A 19,654-nucleotide genomic window follows, 5' to 3' on the forward strand; every position below is an offset into this window, starting at 1 on the left:
TGTGATCGATGCCCTTCCTCGCCCGACATCTGTTAAGGAACTGCAGGCCATCTTGGGGAAAATAGCATACTATCACAAGTTTTTACCATCTGCGGCTTCGGTGGCTCAGCCGTTGCATCACCTGTTGCATAAAAATGTGCCTTTTCACTGGTCCGCGTCATGCAAAGCGGCTTTCCAGAAATTGAAGACTATCCTAAAACAGGCCCCATGCCTGGCTACTTATTGACCTGGCCAACATCTTGTTCTTGCCACAGACGCCTCTTAATACGGAGTCGGTGCAGTCCTTGCACACCGTTTTTCTGACGGTTCTGAACAACCTATTGCTTATGCCTCCAAAACGCTCACGTATGCCCAACAAAAGTATTCTCAAATTGAGAAAGAAGTTTTGGCCATTATTTATGCTCTTCATAAGTTTGGTGTTTTTCTCTATGGCTCAAAATTTCATCTTGTTATGGATCACAAACCACTTGTTTCCTTGTTTCATCCATGAACATCACTTCCCGACAAGGCTGCACACCGCCTCCAGCATTGGGCTCTTTACATGTCTCGTTTCAGTTATGAGATTCATTTCCTGCCAACGGCTCAACATGCAAATGCTGATGCTCTGTCTCGCCTTCCCATGGGTCCTGATCAGGCATTCGATAGGGATGAACTTCTGTGTTTCCACCTGGATGTTGCCGAGCAGCGGGTTGTGGACGGGTTCCCCATCACTGCGGACAGGCTGGCGGCTGCTACGGGTTTTACGCTGTATTCAGAAGGGTTGGCCAGATCGCCCGTCCGCTAAGACTTCTGATCCGTTGTGGAACTACTACGCTTTGCACTACCGCCTCACAGCTAGGGATGGTGTTATCCTCCTCTCCACTGACAATGCTTCGCCGCGTGTTGTGGTACCTGCGTCTTTGCGTGCTTCGCCTTGCGCCTCCTTCACCAAGGGCACTGGGGTGTGTATTGCACAAAATCTCTGGCGCGCCATCATGTGTACTGGCCTGGCATCAACTCTGAAATAGCACACATGGTGCTGCCTGCGGCCCTTGTGCATCACAGGCCGCTGCCCCGAAGTCATCTTTGTCACCGTGGCCTTCGCCTGAGAAGCCCTGGGAATGCATTCATGCTGACTTTGCAGGACCTTTTTTAGGTACTTATTGGCTCCTTGTAATTGACGCCTACTCTAACTTTCCTTTCATTGTCTGTTGCACGTCATCTACCACCGCGGCAACCACCAGTGCTCTCGCCCGCATTTTTTCTTTGGAAGGCCTCCCCTCTATTCTTGTTACTGATAATGGTCCGCAATTTGCCTCTTCCGAATTTGCGGATTTTTGTGCTCGTCACGGCGTTATGCATGTCACGGCCCCGCCGTTCCATCCACAATCAAACGGTGAGGCTAAATGACTGGTCCGCACATTTAAGGCTCAGATGCGGAAACTTCTGACTTCTTCTGCTGCTGATGATGCACTTCTCCAGTTTCTGGCGTCTTACCGTTTCACCCCCATGGGCGACCACAGCCCAGCTGAGCTCTTACATGGCTGACAGCCCCGCATGCTACTTCATCTTCTGCGGCCTTCCACCTCATGGCTGCGGGTGCCTTCAGTTGGCCGGTTCACCGCCAACGACCTCGTCTGGGTACGGGGATATGGCAGGCGGCCAAAATGGAGCCCGGGCCGCATCTTAAGACACCGTGGCAGACGCCTGTATGAAATCCAGATGGACACGGGTGTTGCAGTGCATCATTCGGACCAGCTGCGGCCTCGGGTGCCAGCAACGCCTGTTCCGAATGCCGCTACACCACCTTTGGCTCTACCTGACGCTTGGGATCTTGGCATCTCTCAATACTCACAACGCAGCCCTCTCACCGTCATCGCGATGCCAGCACAAGAACGGACGCCACCAGGAGACATGCCCATGCAGGAACCGGATGACCATCCTCTGTCAGAGCAAATCTACTTGCCTCCTCCTTCAACGGATGCCGACACATTGCCCATGTCTCCTGTCATATTAACTAGACTTGCCGCAACGGGCAGATTGGTGCATGGGGCCCCAGCAGATTCGACCCCTACGTCTCCTGTCATCTCAACCCGTTATCATCGGGGACACTTCCGTCCGTACGGGAAGCCTCCTCCTTGAGACTTTACGGCGAGTCAAACAACGCCTATGGATGTTAGCCATCTCCAGGACACCTCCATCAAGACCAGTGCAACAATTTCATAGTGGGGAAAAGTGTTGTGACTCTCCGATCATTCAAAGCGCCGCCGCGCAATTACGCGCGTCCTCTACGTGCGGCGCTGTTTGCCAGCCATGCAGCAGCTGCACCACCTATGCGGCCAGACGAGCAGCGGCCGCTAGACTGGGACTCAGTGCTTATTCCAATGCTAATGTGTACACATGTCTTGCTTGTCAAATTACTCTGTGGCTTATATGTGTTGTGTCGTTCTGAAATATATGTGTTAAACTTGACGTTATAACAATTTCCTTGTGTCCATTCCAGGTGAGATGCCACAGCTATTGGAGACTGTACCTCTTTTTGTCTGTGAGAACATGTGGTTTAACGCAACAATGTACCATACCATTTCCATATTAGTGTCACTGAGCATCTGAGCAACTCTATTGATGACTTTTGAGCAGGATAAAAATTCATAATATAGATATTAAGATATTTTATAGTTTTAGTAAATGTTCTAATCCGTGTACACTCTGTTATAGTTATAAACTTGATGAGTCTCCTGTACACTAAATCAATGATTTAACATGTGTGTTATGAGACAGTAAAGTTCTGCTTCTGATTCTGAGGAAGAGAAAGTATTGACCTCTGTCCAGTGCAATTAGCAGATCTAGATCCTATAAATTTTTTCCTAAATCTTTACAGGCAGTTGTGGCTTTGGTGGTCTAGTGAGTAGAGCAATAAACTCTGGCCCAGGAGATCTCAGATTCAGTTCTAAGTAGGGGCGAAGATTTTTCCTTATTCCAGTCCCTCCAGGATGGCCTAGGTCCATTCAGCTTGCTATCAAATGAATGCTGCAGATCTTTTCTGGTGGTAAAAGGTGGCCAGGGAAATGGGTCCACCACCCTCTCCCTCTTAGTGCAACAGCACAGGAAGGCTGCACTCTACCTACAGTCAGGCCTGTAGTCCAGTCCACAGGCTTTTTATATTCAGTCATTGGCTTGTGCCACTTGAGTCTAAACTGAAAAAAAAGTGGTTGGCAAGGGTCCTAGCTGCCTCTTTCATTGTACCACAGACAGCAAGGTTATTTTAGAGAGTGCAGCAAAATATTATGTTCCCTCATAATGTTTGAATTCATTATTTTGAACAGTTGCTATTAGTTTAAATTATTGCTGCAAGGTGCAACTTGTTCCTGCCAATAAAAAAGACTGAATTTCATTTTTGTCTATTAGTTCCTAATCTCAAAGTACTCAATTTAGGATCCTCAAAGATTATAATTTTGATCCTAAATGTTTGGGGCTCCCTCAACATTATTACCCGGTAGAAAGTAAGCAAGTTGGATAGTTCTTACGGTACTAAGATCTAGTGGTATACCAGTCACACAATCTGTATTATTTCCTTCACATCCAAAAACTGTATACTGATACTGAAAAAATACTTGTATTTTTAACTGTTGATATGCTCCATTCATTTGGAAAAATCTTTAATATATTTGTGTATATTCTTTTTTTAGCGGGCTTGTAATGCTGGGTGTTTTGAGCTTGTCAAGTTTATGCTGACCATTGGTAAGGCACTCACAATTTCTATACATATGTTAATGTTATGTTTCAGTCTTTATTCATTAATAATGCTCTGTAGATCAAGAACAACCTTGAGGAATAGTGAGTGAGTCAACACACATATACATAAAGTAAAGCAGGTGTCAGAAACTGCATGAATAATTTAGTAATTTGGATCCCTTCCAAGCATTGTATTGGTATTTGATTTTGATTTGATTTGATTTATTTTGTGTTCCATAGGTCCGACTGTGTTGGATACGCAAGGACGTGGGATGAGTCAGTTTTTTTACAAATAACAATCTGATAATCTTATAGCATATACAGAAATTTGAGTACATAATTATATAAAAATTTATACAGTAAATTCTTTGGGCAGCAATACAGAAAAAGAAAATACATATTTTCTTAGAATCATTAAAACACTACACAAAACAGATACAGAGCACACACAGATACAGAGCTCAGGTTAAATAACATTCTTAGTGGCATTATGTCAACTTGTATTATATAATATTAAAATATTACAATTTATTTAGTTAAAAATTCATCTAGACTGTAAAAAGCTTTTTCTAGCAGAAATATTTTTAGTGCTTTCTTAAACTTACTCCTGTTATGAAACTCTGTCTTTATTTTGGGAGGAAGAGCATTGAAGAGTTTTTCTCCAGTGTAGTGGACACCCTTTTGTGCCAAGCTCAAATTTCTGAGCTCGCTGTGTATGTCATTCTTCCTCCGTGTGTTATGCTCATGATAATTACTGTTTGGTTGAAATATCTCCATATTTTTACAAACAAAACACATGAGAGAAAAAATATATTGGCATGTAGTTGTGTACATTTTAAGTTTACGAAAACTATTTCTACACGAGTCTCTTGGGCGCAATCCACATATAATTCTTAGAGCTTGCTTCTGTGGAATGAACACTTTCCTTGCTAATGGCTAGTTGCCCCAAAAAATAATTCCGTACTCAATGAGAGAATGAAAATAGCCATAGTAGGCCACTTTTGCACTGCTAGGTTCAACACATGTAGTGAAAACCTGTAAAGCATAGGTAACAGAGCTAAACCTCTTACAGAGATCAATAATATGTGAAGACCAGTTCATTTTCTTGTCAATGTGCACTCCAAGAAATTTTGTTGTTTCCATTCTTACTATTGGTTGATTACCACATGTCACACTTATCTCTCTCTCTTTTTCTGTTTTTGTACAGAACTGAATGAAGCTGGTCTTACTGGAATTTAATGAGAGACCATTCACTGTGAACCAATTAACCACGTCCGAGAGTATGTGATTAACGAGTTCCTCAAGATTGTTGTCTGTTCTACTGCTCATAAAAATTGTGGCATCATCAGCAAATAATGTAAATTTACATGGCAGGCTTGTACATGATGGTAGATCATTTATAAAAATCAGGAATAATAGTGGCCCAAGAATTGAGCCCTGAGGCACTCCACATGTAACAGAACTCCATTCAGAATCTGAGGACATGTCACATACTCCACCCGAGCTATTCAAGACAACTTTTTGTTTTCTGTCTTGGAGGTACGACTGTATCCAATTGCCTGCAACACCACTTATTCCTACTAATTTTGCTTTTTTCAAGAGAATCTGGTGATGAACACAGTCAAACGCTTTGGATAAATCACAGAAGACACCAAGTGCTAGCATTTTTTCATTAAGGGTTTCTAGGACTTCATTTGCAAGTGCGTAGACTGCGTCTTCTGTTGAACGGCCCTTTTGAAAGGCAAATTGGCTCTTGCTGAGAAATCCATTCTTCATGAGATGATCAGTAATTCTTACATGTATTAGCTTTTCTAGAATTTTGGAGAAAGCTGTCAGCAAGGAGATAGGTCGATCGTTAGTTAGTTCAGCTTTATCGCCCTTTTTGTACAGGGGCTTCACGATGGCTGAAGTCTGAGACACTGTGTCTAGCAAATAGATACTGTTCTTTGTAGTTTTGCAGATGATGTAAGCAGAGAGTACAATGAGTGTGCCATCTTGTGGGATTCCACACTTCAGTATGCATTTGAGGTCACATACTGCCACTTGCCAGTTATCACTTAGAACCTCAGACCACACCATTTTGTACTGCCATTGTTCCACCAGTCATGGGTGACTGTGTGTTAGTGATACTGAACTTCTGCTATCTACACCAAGTAGGGTAATAAATAATGAGCTATCATTAAAGGCCTATAAACTATTTGTGCTTACTGAAGATAAATTTAATCACATAAAATTAACAGGAAAATTGACTATTTCCCTGGTTATACTGACTGTTGTCACTTATCTTATATTGCTCTAATATCTGTAAGAAAATACTGATATTTTTCAGAAAACACAGATTATATATCTGTATCCAAGAAGTAAATGGGTCTAAGCCCAGTTTCTGCAATTTTAACATAAGGCCATATGTAATACCCACATCTTACTTCATTTGTGGAAGAATGGTGGCAGTCCTTCTCCAGCCCATGTCCAATTTAGGGCAGTGCGAAAAGGGCATATTTCTGTTTAACACTCCCTAAATCAGGTGCAGGTAGTAGCAGGAGACTCACTCTTCTTCTTCAAATGAAGTGGTGTGTGGGTATAGCAAATATGATCATAAGTAAAAATTGTGGAAACTGGACTTACTACATTACAAAGGATATGAGCCAATATGAATTGAGGCCTGTTTTCAATGAGAATTACTGCTGATTTCAACATTATTTTAAGTGCTGTTCATCATTCACTCATCATATTGTGTAGATCCCATCAGAAGACTCCATTCATACAAGAAAAGTACTGCAAAAATTTTAGTTTCCCAAGTAGAATCATGTATCCAGAATGAGATTTTCAGTCTGCAGCAGAGTGTGCGCTGATATGAAACTTCCTGGCAGATTAAAACTGTGTGCCCGACCGAGACTCGAACTCGGGACCTTTGCCTTTCGCGGGCAAGTGCTCTACCATCTGAGCAACCGAAGCACGACTCACGCCCGGTACTCACAGCTTTATTTCTGCCAGTACCTCATCTCCTACATGTCATTGTAGATGGAGCGTTTGCAGCCAGAGATGGGTAATTTGATGGTAAGGCCATCTTGGGGGCTTCCATGAGCCAAGAAACAATGCAGGAACAATATGTGGGACTGGGTTCCGGCTATGAATAAGGGAACTTTTCTGTATTGGTGCAGGTGGGAGGAGCAAGGATCCATGGTGGAGGGTACAAACGTAGAAAAAAAATGTAAATAATGCATAAATTTGTGTGAAAAAATTCACAAAAAATCACAAAAATTCACAAAAAAAAAAAACGTGAAAAATCACAGAAATGACAGAACAGATGAGGTGTGGAGAAACAAGATGAAACTTGTTGGAGTAAGCTGATAGGGAAAGACGAAAATGAACTGAAATAGATGTGAAAACACAAAGAGATTAAAGATAAAACTAAATAAAAAGAGCGTAATATGTTTTGCAGGTCTGTAGGTGGATACGTATAAATAAGGGGGATAGCAGATGTGTCTAGATCAGGTGAAATTAGTATGTATGAACTGGAATAAGAGGGGAGAAATAGTGGGACAGTGGGGAGAGGTTGATAATATGAAGTAAGAGTTCTTGTGACACAGGAAGATATGGAAAATATGCCATGAAAATGTGTGAGAGAGATGCAAGAAGAGTGATCAATTTGCAGATCTAGGAATAATGATATTGCTGGGAGTAATGTGAGACATGAGACGCTGCACCAGCAATCAGAGCAGTTTTGTAGCCATGTGTTGTGTGTGGACAAGTTGGTTGATATAATGTGGCTCATAAGTATGAATGTGTGGTATGGTTGGGAAGGCAACATGCAGAACAGAGGAAAGAAGAGAAAGAAAGGGATGGACACTCAGTGTAGTAGTGTTCTAAAATAGTGACAAAGGAAAATACCATGGGGTTATGGGATGGAAGAAAAGCCATTAGGCAAAATCAAATAATGGAAAGTCCAGTATGGGATAATGACAGTTTTATGAAAAGGATGGACTGCTACTCACCATGTTGTGGAGATGTCAAGGCACAACAAAAAGACTATTAAGCATGTACACATTGAGCCAGAATGCCTTCTTCTGAAATAAATACCCCCCCCCCCTCCCCCCCCTCCCCCCCCCCCCACACACAGAGGACCACTGTCTATGACTGCCAAGGCCAGACTGCGAGATACTACGCATGAAGTTAGAAATAATATGGGTGCTGGGGTAATGAGGAGACTGGGCTGGGAGGGGGAGGTATAGCAGGATAGGGGTTTGGGACAGGAAAGTGCTGCTTGTGGGAGAATACAGGGACAAGGTGGGTATAGGGTAGACCAGCTAGGTTTCAGTTGGAAGGTTAGACAGAGGGCAGAGAGGAGAGAGAGCAGAAAAGGAGAGAAGTAAAGAGGCTGTGGCTGCACTTGTGGAATAGAGAGCTGTGTACTGCTGGATTGGAAACAAGGGTAGGGGATCGGTGGGTGAAGGACAGTGACTAACAAAGGTTGACGTCAGGAGGTTTGCAGGAATGTAGACTATATTGCAGGGAGTGTTCCTAATTCCGCAGTTCAGAAAAGCTGGTGTTCGTAGGAAGGATCTAGATGGTACAGGTTATGAAGTAGTCATGAAATGAAGAATGGTGTGTTGGGCAGGGTGCTCAGAAACTGCGTGGTCCAGCTGTTTCTTGGCCACAGGTTGTTGGTGACCATTCATGTGGACAGAGAGCTTGTTGGTTGTCATGCCTATGTAGAACGAAGCACAATGGTTGCAGCTTAGCTTGTAGATCATGACTATTTTCAAAGGTATCTCTGCCTTTGATGGATAGGCGATGCTCGTGACCAGACTGGAGTAGGTGGTTTTGGGAGGATGTATTAGAGATTTCTTGCATCTAGGTCTATCACAGGGATATCAGCCATGAGACAAAGAATTGGGATCGGGGGTTGTGTAGGGATGGATGAGGATATTATGTAGGTTCAGTTCTTGGCAAAATACCACTGTGTGATGGGTGAGAAGGATAGTGGGTAGGGATTTGTCATTTCAGGGCATGAAAAGAGGTATTTGAAGCCCTTGCAGAGAATGTGATACAGTTGCTCCAGTTGCGGGTGCTACTGAATCAGAGGAGTGGTCCTCTGTGGCCAGACAGTTAATTTTTTGTGAGGTGGTAGGTGTCTGGAGAGAGAAGTTACAAGAGTTTTGTTTCTGTGCAAGTCTGCGAGGTTAATTATGATCTGTGAAGGCCTCAGTGAGGACCCTCATATATTTTGAGAGGGACTGCTCATCATGAAAGCTGCAATGGCCATGGGTGGCTATGCTGTATGGAAGGGGGACTTCTTGGCATGGAATGGGTAGCAGCTGTTGAAGTGGAAGTGGAGGTGTTGCTTGTGGTTGTTACGTTTAATATGGATGGAAGTAGAGATTTAGCTCTCTTTGAGGTGGAAGTCAACAGCAAGAAGGTAGACTTTTGGGTTGAGATGGACCAGTGAAAGTGAATGGAGGATATTGAGGTCCTAGAGGAAAGCTGCAACCACTGTGCTTCATTCTGTTTGGGAATGACAGCAAACAAGCTGTCTGTCTGCATGAATGGCCATCGACAAAGTGTGGGCAAGAAACAGCTGGATACCCAGTTGCTGAGCACTCTGCCCAACACTTTCTGAATTGCACAGGTGGGAACTCTCTCTGCAACATATCCTATATTCCTGTAACCCTCCTGGCATCAACTTTTGTTAGTCATTGTCCTTCACCAACCTATCCCTTTCCCTGTTCCCAATCCGGCGGTACACAGCCTTCTATTCCACAAGTGCAGCAACAGTCTTTTTACCTCTCTCCTTTTCTGCTCCCTCTCCTCCTTGCCCTCTGGCTAACCTCCCAACTTCACCTAGCTGTCTTACCCTCTCTCCAACTTGTTCCTGTATGCTTTCCAACCCCTATCCTGCTATCTCTCCCTCTCTCAGCCTCGTCTTTACTCACACTACCCATCCAGAGACAGTGGTCCTTTGTGTGTATGTTTACGTGCATGTGTGTGTGTGTGTGTGTGTGTGTGTGTGTGTGTGTGTGTGTGTGTAGTCTTTCTTCTGTGCCTCAACAACTCCATTGTATGATGAGTAGTGGTCTGCCTTTTCATAAGATTGTCATTAACCCATCCTGGATTTTCCATTGTTTGATTTTGGTTAATGGCTTTTCATCTGTCCCATAACGTAGTGGTGTTTTCCTTTGTCACGATTTTCTAATACTACTACGCTCAGTGTCTGTCCTTTTCTTTCTCCTCTTTCCTTTGTTCTACTGTTGCCTTCCCAACATGCCACACGTTCATACTTATGAGCCACATGATATCAACCATCTTGTCCACACACAACTTTCCCATGTTCTAAATGACATCTTCCAAAGCATACTGCATGTCCTTTCTTATGAACCATGCTGTATCAATCTCCTTGTCAGCACATAACACATGACAATAAGACTACACAAATTGTTGCTGCAGCATCTCATGTCCACATGACTTGCTCTCACATAATTAAGTCTAGATCTTAAAACTGATCACTTTTCCTACACCTCTCTTGACTATTTTCATGTCTTATTTTCCAAACCTTCTAGTGTCACATGAACTTGTAGCTCATCTTACCAACCTCTCCCCACCACCCATTGTTTATTCTCTCTTGATCCAGATGCCACTTTCACATCTATTTCAGTTCATTTTTACCTTTCCCTGTCTGCTTACTCCCTCAGGTTTTATCTTGTTTCCCCATAATTGATCTGTTCCATCCTTTCTGTGATTTTCCCCAATGATTTCAGCGTATTTTTGTGATACTTTTTTCACGTGTATTTCTACAATACTTACATATTTTTACGCTTTTATATCCTCCACTCTGGATCCTTGCTCCATTCACTTGCACCAATATAGAAAATTTTACTTATCTCTACCCAGAGAACAGTCCCACATACTTTTCCTGCATTGTTGTTTGTCTCATGGAAGCTGCCCCCCCCCCACCCCTCCAAGTCACATCACCATCAAATTACACTTCTTCAGCTGCAACCCTTCCTCTCACAGTGACTTCCATCTGTTCAATTTCTGCCAGTCCTTAACCCTCACCAATATATTTCTGCAAAACCATATCAGTCAGGCAGAAACCTCCTTGTGATACCTCCTGTTGTTGTTGTTGTGGTCTTCAGTCCTGAGACTGGTTTGATGCAGCTCTCCATGCTACTCTATCCTGTGCAAGCTTCTTCATCTCCCAGTACCTACTGCAACCTACATCCTTCTGAATCTGCTTAGTGTATTCATCTCTTGGTCTCCCCCTATGATTTTTACCCTCCACGCTGCCCTCCAATACTAAATTGGTGATCCCTTGATGCCTCAGAACATGTCCTACCAACCGATCCCTTCTTCTGGTCAAGTTGTGCCACAAACTTCTCTTCTCCCCAATCCTATTCAATACTTCCTCATTAGTTATGTGATCTACCCATCTAATCTTCAGCATTCTTCTGTAGCACCACATTTCAAAAGCTTCTATTCTCTTCTTGTCCAAACTATTTACTGTCCATGTTTCACTTCCATACATGGCTACACTCCATACAAATACTTTCAGAAATGACTTCCTGACACTTAAATCTATACTCGATGTTAACAAATTTCTCTTCTTCAGAAACGCTTTCCTTGCCATTGCCAGTCTACATTTTATATCCTCTCTACTTCGTCCATCATCAGTTATTTTGCTCCCCAAATAGCAAAACTCCTTTACTACTTTAAGTGTCTCATTTCCTAATCTAATACCCTCAGCATCACCCGACTTAATTCGACTACATTCCATTATCCTCGTTTTGCTTTTGTTGATGTTCATCTTATATCCTCCCTTCAAGACACCATCCATTCCGTTCAACTGCTCTTCCAAGTCCTTTGCTGTCTCTGACAGAATTACAATGTCATCGGCGAACCTCAAAGTTTTTATTTCTTCTCCATGGATTTTAATACCTACTCCAAATTTTTCTTTTGTTTCCTTTACTGCTTGCTCAATATAGAGATTGAATAACATCGGGGAGAGGCTACAACCCTTTCTTACTCCCTTCCCAACCACTGCTTCCCTTTGATGTCCCTCGACTCTTATAACTGCCATCTGGTTTCTGTACAAATTGTAAATAGTCTTTCGCTCCCTGTATTTTACCCCTGCCACCTTTAGAATTTTAAAGAGAGTATTCCAGTCAACATTGTCAAAAGCTTTCTCTAAGTCTACAAATGCTAGAAACGTAGGTTTGCCTTTCCTTAATCTTTCTTCTAAGATAAGTCGTAAGGTCAGTATTGCCTCACGTGTTCCAGTATTTCTACGGAATCCAAACTGATCTTCCCCGAGGTCGGCTTCTACTGGTTTTTCCATTCGTCTGTAAAGAATTCGTGTTAGTACTTTGCAGCTGTGGCTTATTAAACTGATTGTTCGATAATTTTCACATCTGTCGACAACTGCTTTCTTTGGGATTGGAATTATTATATTCTTCTTGAAGTCTGAGGGTATTTCACCTGTTTCATACATCTTGCTCACCAGGTGGTAGAGTTTTGTCAGGACTGGCTCTCCCAAGGCCGTCAGTAGTTCCAATGGAATGTTGTCTACTCCGGGGGCCTTGTTTCAACTCAAGTCTTTCAGTGCTCTGTCAAACTCTTCACGCAGTATCGTATCTCCCATTTCATCTTCATCTACATCCTCTTCCATTTCCATAATATTGTCCTCAAGTGCATCGCTCTTGTATAGACCCTCTATATACTCCTTCCACCTTTCTGCTTTCCCTTCTTTGCTTAGAACTGGGTTTCCATCTGAGCTCTTGATGTTCATACATGTGGTTCTCTTATCTCCAAAGGTCTCTCTAATTTTCCTGTAGGCAGTATCTATCCTACCCCTAGTGAGATAAGCCTCTACATCCTTACATTTGTCCTCTAGCCATGTCTGCTTAGCCATTTTGCACTTCCTGTCGATCTCATCTTTGAGACGTTTGTATTCCTTTCTGCCTGCTTCATTTACTGCATTTTTATATTTTCTCCTTTCATCAATTAAATTCAATATTTCTTCTGTTACCCAAGGATTTCTACTAACCCTCTTCTTTTTACCTACTTGATCCTCTGCTGCCTTTACTACTTCATCCCTCAGAGCTACCCATTCTTCTTCTACTGTATTTCTTTCCCCCATTCCTTTCAATTGTTCCCTTATGCTCTCCCTGAAACTCTGTACAACCTCTGGTTCTTTCAGTTTATCCAGGTCCCATCTCCTTAAATTCCCACCTTTTTGCAGTTTCTTCAGTTTTAATCTACAGGTCATAACCAATAGATTGTGGTCAGAGTCCACATCTGCCCCTGGAAATGTCTTACAATTTAAAACCTGGTTCCTAAATCTCTGTCTTACCATTATATAATCTATCTGATACCTTTTAGTATCTCCAGGGTTCTTCCATGTATACAACCTTCTATCATGATTCTTAAACCAAGTGTTAGCTATGACTAATTTGTGCTCTGTGCAAAATTCTATCAGGCGGCTTCCTCTTTCATTTCTTAGCCCCAATCCATATTCACCTACTACGTTTCCTTCTCTCCCTTTTCCTACACTCGAATTCCAGTCACCCATGACTATTAAATTTTCGTCTCCCTTCACTATCTGAATAATTTCTTTTATTTCATCATACATTTCTTCAATCTCTTCGTCATCTGCAGAGCTAGTTTGTATATAAACTTGTACTACTGTAGTAGGTGTGGGCTTTGTATCTATCTTGGCCACAATAATGCGTTCACTATGCTGTTTGTAGTAGCTTACCTGCATTCCTATTTTCCTATTCATTATTAAACCTACTCCTGCATTACCCTTATTTGACTTTGTGTTTATAACCCTGTAGTCACCTGACCGGAAGTCTTGTTCCTCCTGCCACCGAACTTCACTAATTCCCACTATATCTAACTTTAAGCTATCCATTTCCCTTTTTAAATTTTCTAACCTACCTGCCCGATTAAGGGATCTGACATTCCACGCTCCGATCCGTAGAACGCCAGTTTTCTTTCTCCTGATAACGACATCCTCCTGAGTAGTCCCCGCCCGGAGATCCGAATGGGGGACTATTTTACCTCCGGAATATTTTACCCAAGAGGATGCCATCATCATTTAATCATACAGTAAAGCTGCATGCCCTCGGGAAAAATTACGGCCGTAGTTTCCCCTTGCTTTCAGCCGTTCGCAGTACCAGCACAGCAAGGCCGTTTTGGTTATTGTTACAAGGCCAGATCAGTCAATCATCCAGACTGTTGCCCTTGCAACTACTGAAAAGGCTGCTGCCCCTCTTCAGGAACCACACGTTTGTCTGGCCTCTCAACAGATACCCCTCCGCTGTGGTTGTACCTACGGTACGGCTATCTGTATCGCTGAGGCACGCAAGCCTCCCCACCAACGGCAAGGTCCATGGTTCATGGAGGGGGGGGGGGGGGGTGATACCTCCTATATCCATCTGTAAAATTCTCCTGTTTTGCAGTCCCAAATTTCTGGATCCCTTATTAACCTCTTCCTTGCTGACAAAGACCCCACCACTGTTGTTCTGAACTGTACGGATTACCTGGCAAAATGATTCCACCAGCTGTCAGATTTTTCCATCTACAAATCCTGCCACAGTGACCCCATTCCAGAAATCCAGCAGGATCTCCAGTCTCTCCTCATATCCTTTAGTCCATCCCAGAACTTTTCCTCAGAGTCTATCTTTCTCCACACCCCTACCACTGCCCACACTCCTACCTCCTACACAGTTCCTAAAGTCCATAAACCGAACTACCCATGACATCCCATTGTGGCTGGTTACTGTGCTACTTTCAGCCTGTTACCCACAACCTACCCTTATATATAAAAGATACCAACCATTTCCTCCACTGACTCTTCACACCTCCTGTTCCTTTACCACATGGTATCTTTCTCATCACTACTGATATCAGTTCACCCTACACTAACATCCCTAATGTCCATGGCCTTGCTGCTATTGAGCACTACCTTCTGATTGCCCGACGAATTCCAAACCTACAACCTCTTTCCTGGTCACCATGACCAACTACATTTTCACCCACAATTACTTCTCCCTTGAAGACATCACCTACAAACAAATCCAAGGTATGGTAATGGGCACCTTCATGGCAGCATCCTACTGCAACCCGTTCATTGGCTGTCTAGAAGAGTCCTTCCTAACCACCAAGAATCCCACACCCCTCACCCGGCTCAGATCCATCGATGACATCCGTGTTACTTGGACACCCAAGCAACATTTTTCCAGAATCTCAACACCTTCTCTTCCATTTGCTTCACCTGGTCTTCCTCCACCTAACAAGCCACCTTCCTCAATGTTGACTTCTGCCTCAAAGATGGCTGCATAAGTACTGCCAATATATCAAACCTACCAACCACCAGCAATACCTCCACTTTGACAGCTGCCACCCATTCCATACCAAGAAGTGTTTTCAATACAGCCTAGCCACTTATGACTGCCACATCTGTAGTGACAAGCAGTCCCTCTTGAAATATACCAAGGGCTATATGGTGAATAGCAATCTGTTCTTTTTATAGTATTGCCATTATTCCATCCTGGATTTTCCATTGTTTGATATTTGGTGTTTTATTAGAGAGGACAATGGTGCTGCAACTTTGAGGAAGTAATAGTGTCCTTAATTGTTTTTGATTTATGCTTGGAGTGTTTTATTTTTGTGAATAGAGCATGAAGTTTTTTAGTTGATGGGTGTTTTACAATTCTCATAGTAATTATGTTTCAGCTCTTGACCACATGCCAACTGCTGAATTAAGTAGAGTTCTCTCTTTATAGCAGAAAATACTTAAATTCCAGGCATTGGTCTCTTATTTAGTTTAATTTTATTCTTTTTTGTTTTAGAAAAAAATAAGACTGAAAGTTCCGTAGAAATATTTCTCTGCTTTGTAAATCACTTCTCAATACAATCACTACAATTTCTCTCTAAACACCATGATAAAGCCATTGTGTGTGATTGTATGATGCAATACTAAGAGCTCAATATAACCTCACACTTTTCTGGAGTGGAGGAATCTATGGAAGTCAGATGACTTTGGGTTGATATGGATTGTTTTTTCCCATTGCCAGCAATAGCTAAAAACTAACAGCATACTGTAGCAATTATAGCACTCTAGTAGACATTTTGAATTCAATGTCGATTCCTGTGTGTGGCCTGTACTGCGAAAAGAAGGTGAGGTTGTTCCCCCGACACCTCTCCTCCACTTGCAGCACCCCATTTGCAGGGCAGCCACTATGTTTATGTGCCCAAGCATCCTCTACAAAAGGTGTCGAACAGCAACTGGAGTTATTCTCAATTAGTACTAGCTGACAGAAAATCAACAGCAAACTCTTCACAAACAATAGTTCTCCAGTCAAGTCTGCATACTTCAAAATATATTCACTGACTGTGAATTCCTTGGCAACTGCTGTGGTAGCTATATATGTCCTACTTATTAGTGACATAAGAAAATTTGTGCCAGATCAGGACTTGAACCTGGATTTTCTGCTTATCACAATTAGTCACCTTAACCAGTTCAGCTGCGAGTGTATACTGTCCAGACTTACCCAAACCTCTGTATGTCACACTGTTTACATCCTTATGTTGTGGTCCACTATATTCATCACCCAATTCTTGCAACATCTCTTGGATGAGGCTATGAAGAATTGAGACCAATAATGTTATTGTCAAATGCCTGCCTAGACTTGTAAAGCTTGCTTGCATGCCTGAAAGAACGGACATTCCGTAGCTCTACCAAATAATTTAGAATAACTACATATTAGTGACATATGAAAATTTGTGACCGGCCCAGACTTGAACCCAGATTTCCCACTTACTGTGAGGAATTCACAGCCTGTGAATATATTTTGAATACAACTAGCTTCTGTGTATGCTGATCCACTATTGTGTCACAGCATTCAAAGAACTGTGCAATACTCTATTCACTGAGCTGAAGAGCCTGGGACGAAACTCTATTACTTGTACATTTATAGGAAGGAAGATTTGGGTTTAACATCCCAGTGACATCAAGGTAATTAGAGGCAGAGCACAAGCTCTGAATGATTCAAGGATGGAGAAGGAAATCAGCTGTGACCTTTCAAAGAAAACGTCCTGCACTTCCCTGGAGCAATTTATGGAAATCAAGAAAACCTGAATTAGGATGGCTGGATGCGAATTTGAACTGTTTTCCTCTCGAATGCGTGTGCAGTACTTACACACTCCTGGAAATGGAAAAAAGAACACATTGACACCATTGTGTCAGACCCACCATACTTGCTCCGGACACTGCGAGAGGGCTGTACAAGCAATGATCACACGCACGGCACAGCGGACACACCAGAAACCGCGGTGTTGGCCGTCGAATGGCGCTAGCTGCGCAGCATTTGTGCACCGCCGCCGTCAGTGTCAGCCAGTTTGCCGTAGCATACGGAGCTCCATCGCAGTCTTTAACACTGGTAGCATGCCGCGACAGCGTGGACGTGAACCGTATGTGCAGTTGATGGACTTTGAGCGAGGGCGTATAGTGGGCATGCGGGAGGCCGGGTGGACGTACCGCCGAATTGCTCAACACGTGGGGCGTGAGGTCTCCACAGTACATCGATGTTGTCGCCAGTGGTCGGCGGAAGGTGCATGTGCCCGTCGACCTGGGACCGGACCGCAGCAACGCACGGATGCACGCCAAGACCGTAGGATCCTATGCAGTGCCGTAGGGGACCGCACCGCCACTTCCCAGCAAATTAGGGACACTGTTGCTCCTGGGCTATCGGCGAGGACCATTCGCAACTGTCTCCATGAAGCTGGGCTACGGTCCCGCACACCGTTAGGCCGTCTTCCGCTCACGCCCCAACATCGTGCAGCCCGCCTCCAGTGGTGTCGCGACAGGCGTGAATGGAGGGACGAATGGAGATGTGTCGTCTTCAGCGATGAGAGTCGCTTCTGCCTTGGTGCCAATGATGGTCGTATGCGTGTTTGGCACCGTGCAGGTGAGCGCCACAATCAGGACTGCATATGACCGAGGCACACAGGGCCAACACCCGGCATCATGGTGTGGGGAGCGATCTCCTACACTGGCCGTACACCATTGGTGATCGTCGAGGGGACACTGAATAGTGCACGGTACATCCAAACCGTCATCGAACCCATCGTTCTACCATTCCTAGACCGGCAAGGGAACTTGCTGTTCCAACAGGACAATGCACGTCCGCATGTATCCCGTGTCACCCAACGTGCTCTAGAAGGTGTAAGTCAACTACCCTGGCCAGCAAGATCTCCGGATCTGTCCCCCATTGAGCATGTTTGGGACTGGATGAAGCGTCGTCTCACGCGGTCTGCACGTCCAGCACGAACGCTGGTCCAACTGAGGCACCAGGTGGAAATGGCATGGCAAGCCGTTCCACAGGACTACATCCAGCATCTCTACGATCATCTCCATGGGAGAATAGCAGCCTGCATTGCTGCGAAAGGTGGATATACACTGTACTAGTGCCGACATTGTGCATGCTCTGTTGCCTGTGTCTATGTGCCTGTGGTTCTGTCAGTGTGATCATGTGATGTATCTGACCCCAGGAATGTGTCAATAAAGTTTCCCCTTCCTGGGACAATGAATTCACGGTGTTCTTATTTCAATTTCCAGGAGTGTACATAAAGCCACTTCCATTTCAGCTTACTGGTTCTACAGAGATATAACACTTTCTTGTATCTATTAAGATGTATCTGTCAACTTTCAGTGATCTCTGTATGCTGTTCTGATAAACACATCAAATCTGCTGATGATCCCTCTTACCTTTTGTTTTTAAGTGTGGATACAAGAAGTTCATCTTTTTTATTGAGGTCTCCGATGAAGTCTTGACTGAAATAATGTAGGAGCTTACTCTTGAGATAGCTGTAGAGAATGCATTGGAAGTCACTGGGCTATAATGAATACTTCTTTTGTCAAACTGTATGCTTCTGATTAGTAGCCATACAAGTAGACTCTTGCCAGAACCGTTGAAATGCAAACCACATCAGTATGATTTGACCAGGTGAGGAGCAATGCATTAGCTGCACCCATGTCTGAATACTCCTTTCCCCTGGCTGATTTTCCAAGCTCTGCATTAACATGTTCCACAGAATGCCTCATCCAGAGCTTGTCATAGCATTGAAAGAGTGATTCAATCTTCCTTCTAGTCTGAAGAATATTCTTAGAAGTGTGCCTAATGTCACCATGAATTGTGTAACTGAGAACATGCTCTAAAGTGTAGCCTGTATCCCCAACTATTATAACATGATTTTTCAACATCCTCCCTCAAAGATAATTAATTGCAAGTGACAACACTGATCCTTGCATTTGACTTTAAAATACCAGTTCCCCGGTAATCATCTCCCAAAGAGTTCTATACTAGTATGCTATTTTCCTTCCATAACTACTACCCAGCAGTATGACCCTCATGGTCTTCTTAAAACTTTCCTTTCTAGCCTTAGCTTATACCTTATGCCCTACAGTGTCAGACTCTTTCTGAAATTTTTGAATTGTCTGTGTGATTTTGTCCATAGTCTCCAAGATACTGAAGATATTGGAGATAGCTAGATTGCAGTTATAACAACAATATCAAAAGGAAGGATTGCTACTCACCACATAGAGGAGGTGATGAGTGGCAGACTGGCAAACTGAAAAACACTGCTAGGTATTATTAGCTGTGGTTCATGGTGTGGGTTCCTGTAGTCATGTCCTAGTTCATGAACCATGGGCAACGTATGAGTGGCCAAGTAAGTGGTCCCGACAGTCGGGACACCAGTTACTTTGGAATAAGGCAGGGCATCTCGGACATATTCTGAGTCGTGGTCACCTTTGTGCTCATACGGCAAAGACTACCAAATCCACCGGTTAGTCCCTCAACCGTTAGGGGTAATACCCAATGGGACTCAGGGCAAGTGTGGCTAGCAACCTGCTTCCCTGGTACTTTAAATATGATGCTGG

At 43.5% G+C, this 19,654-nt stretch overlaps 1 protein-coding gene across 1 annotated transcript in view; it reads left to right on the forward strand.

Annotated features, from left to right (window-relative positions):
• LOC126175707 (ankyrin-1-like) overlaps positions 1 to 19,654 on the forward strand; it is a 222,625-nt gene that overhangs the window by 49,449 nt on the left and 153,522 nt on the right. The window contains exon 5 of the mRNA XM_049922640.1: positions 3,669 to 3,720. Within this exon, the coding sequence (XP_049778597.1) occupies positions 3,669 to 3,720 (52 nt within the window). The remainder of the gene's footprint in view (positions 1 to 3,668; positions 3,721 to 19,654) is intronic.

Source organism: Schistocerca cancellata, chromosome 3 (assembly GCF_023864275.1).
Source record: "Schistocerca cancellata isolate TAMUIC-IGC-003103 chromosome 3, iqSchCanc2.1, whole genome shotgun sequence".
In the NCBI taxonomy this organism is placed as follows: domain Eukaryota; kingdom Metazoa; phylum Arthropoda; class Insecta; order Orthoptera; family Acrididae; genus Schistocerca; species Schistocerca cancellata.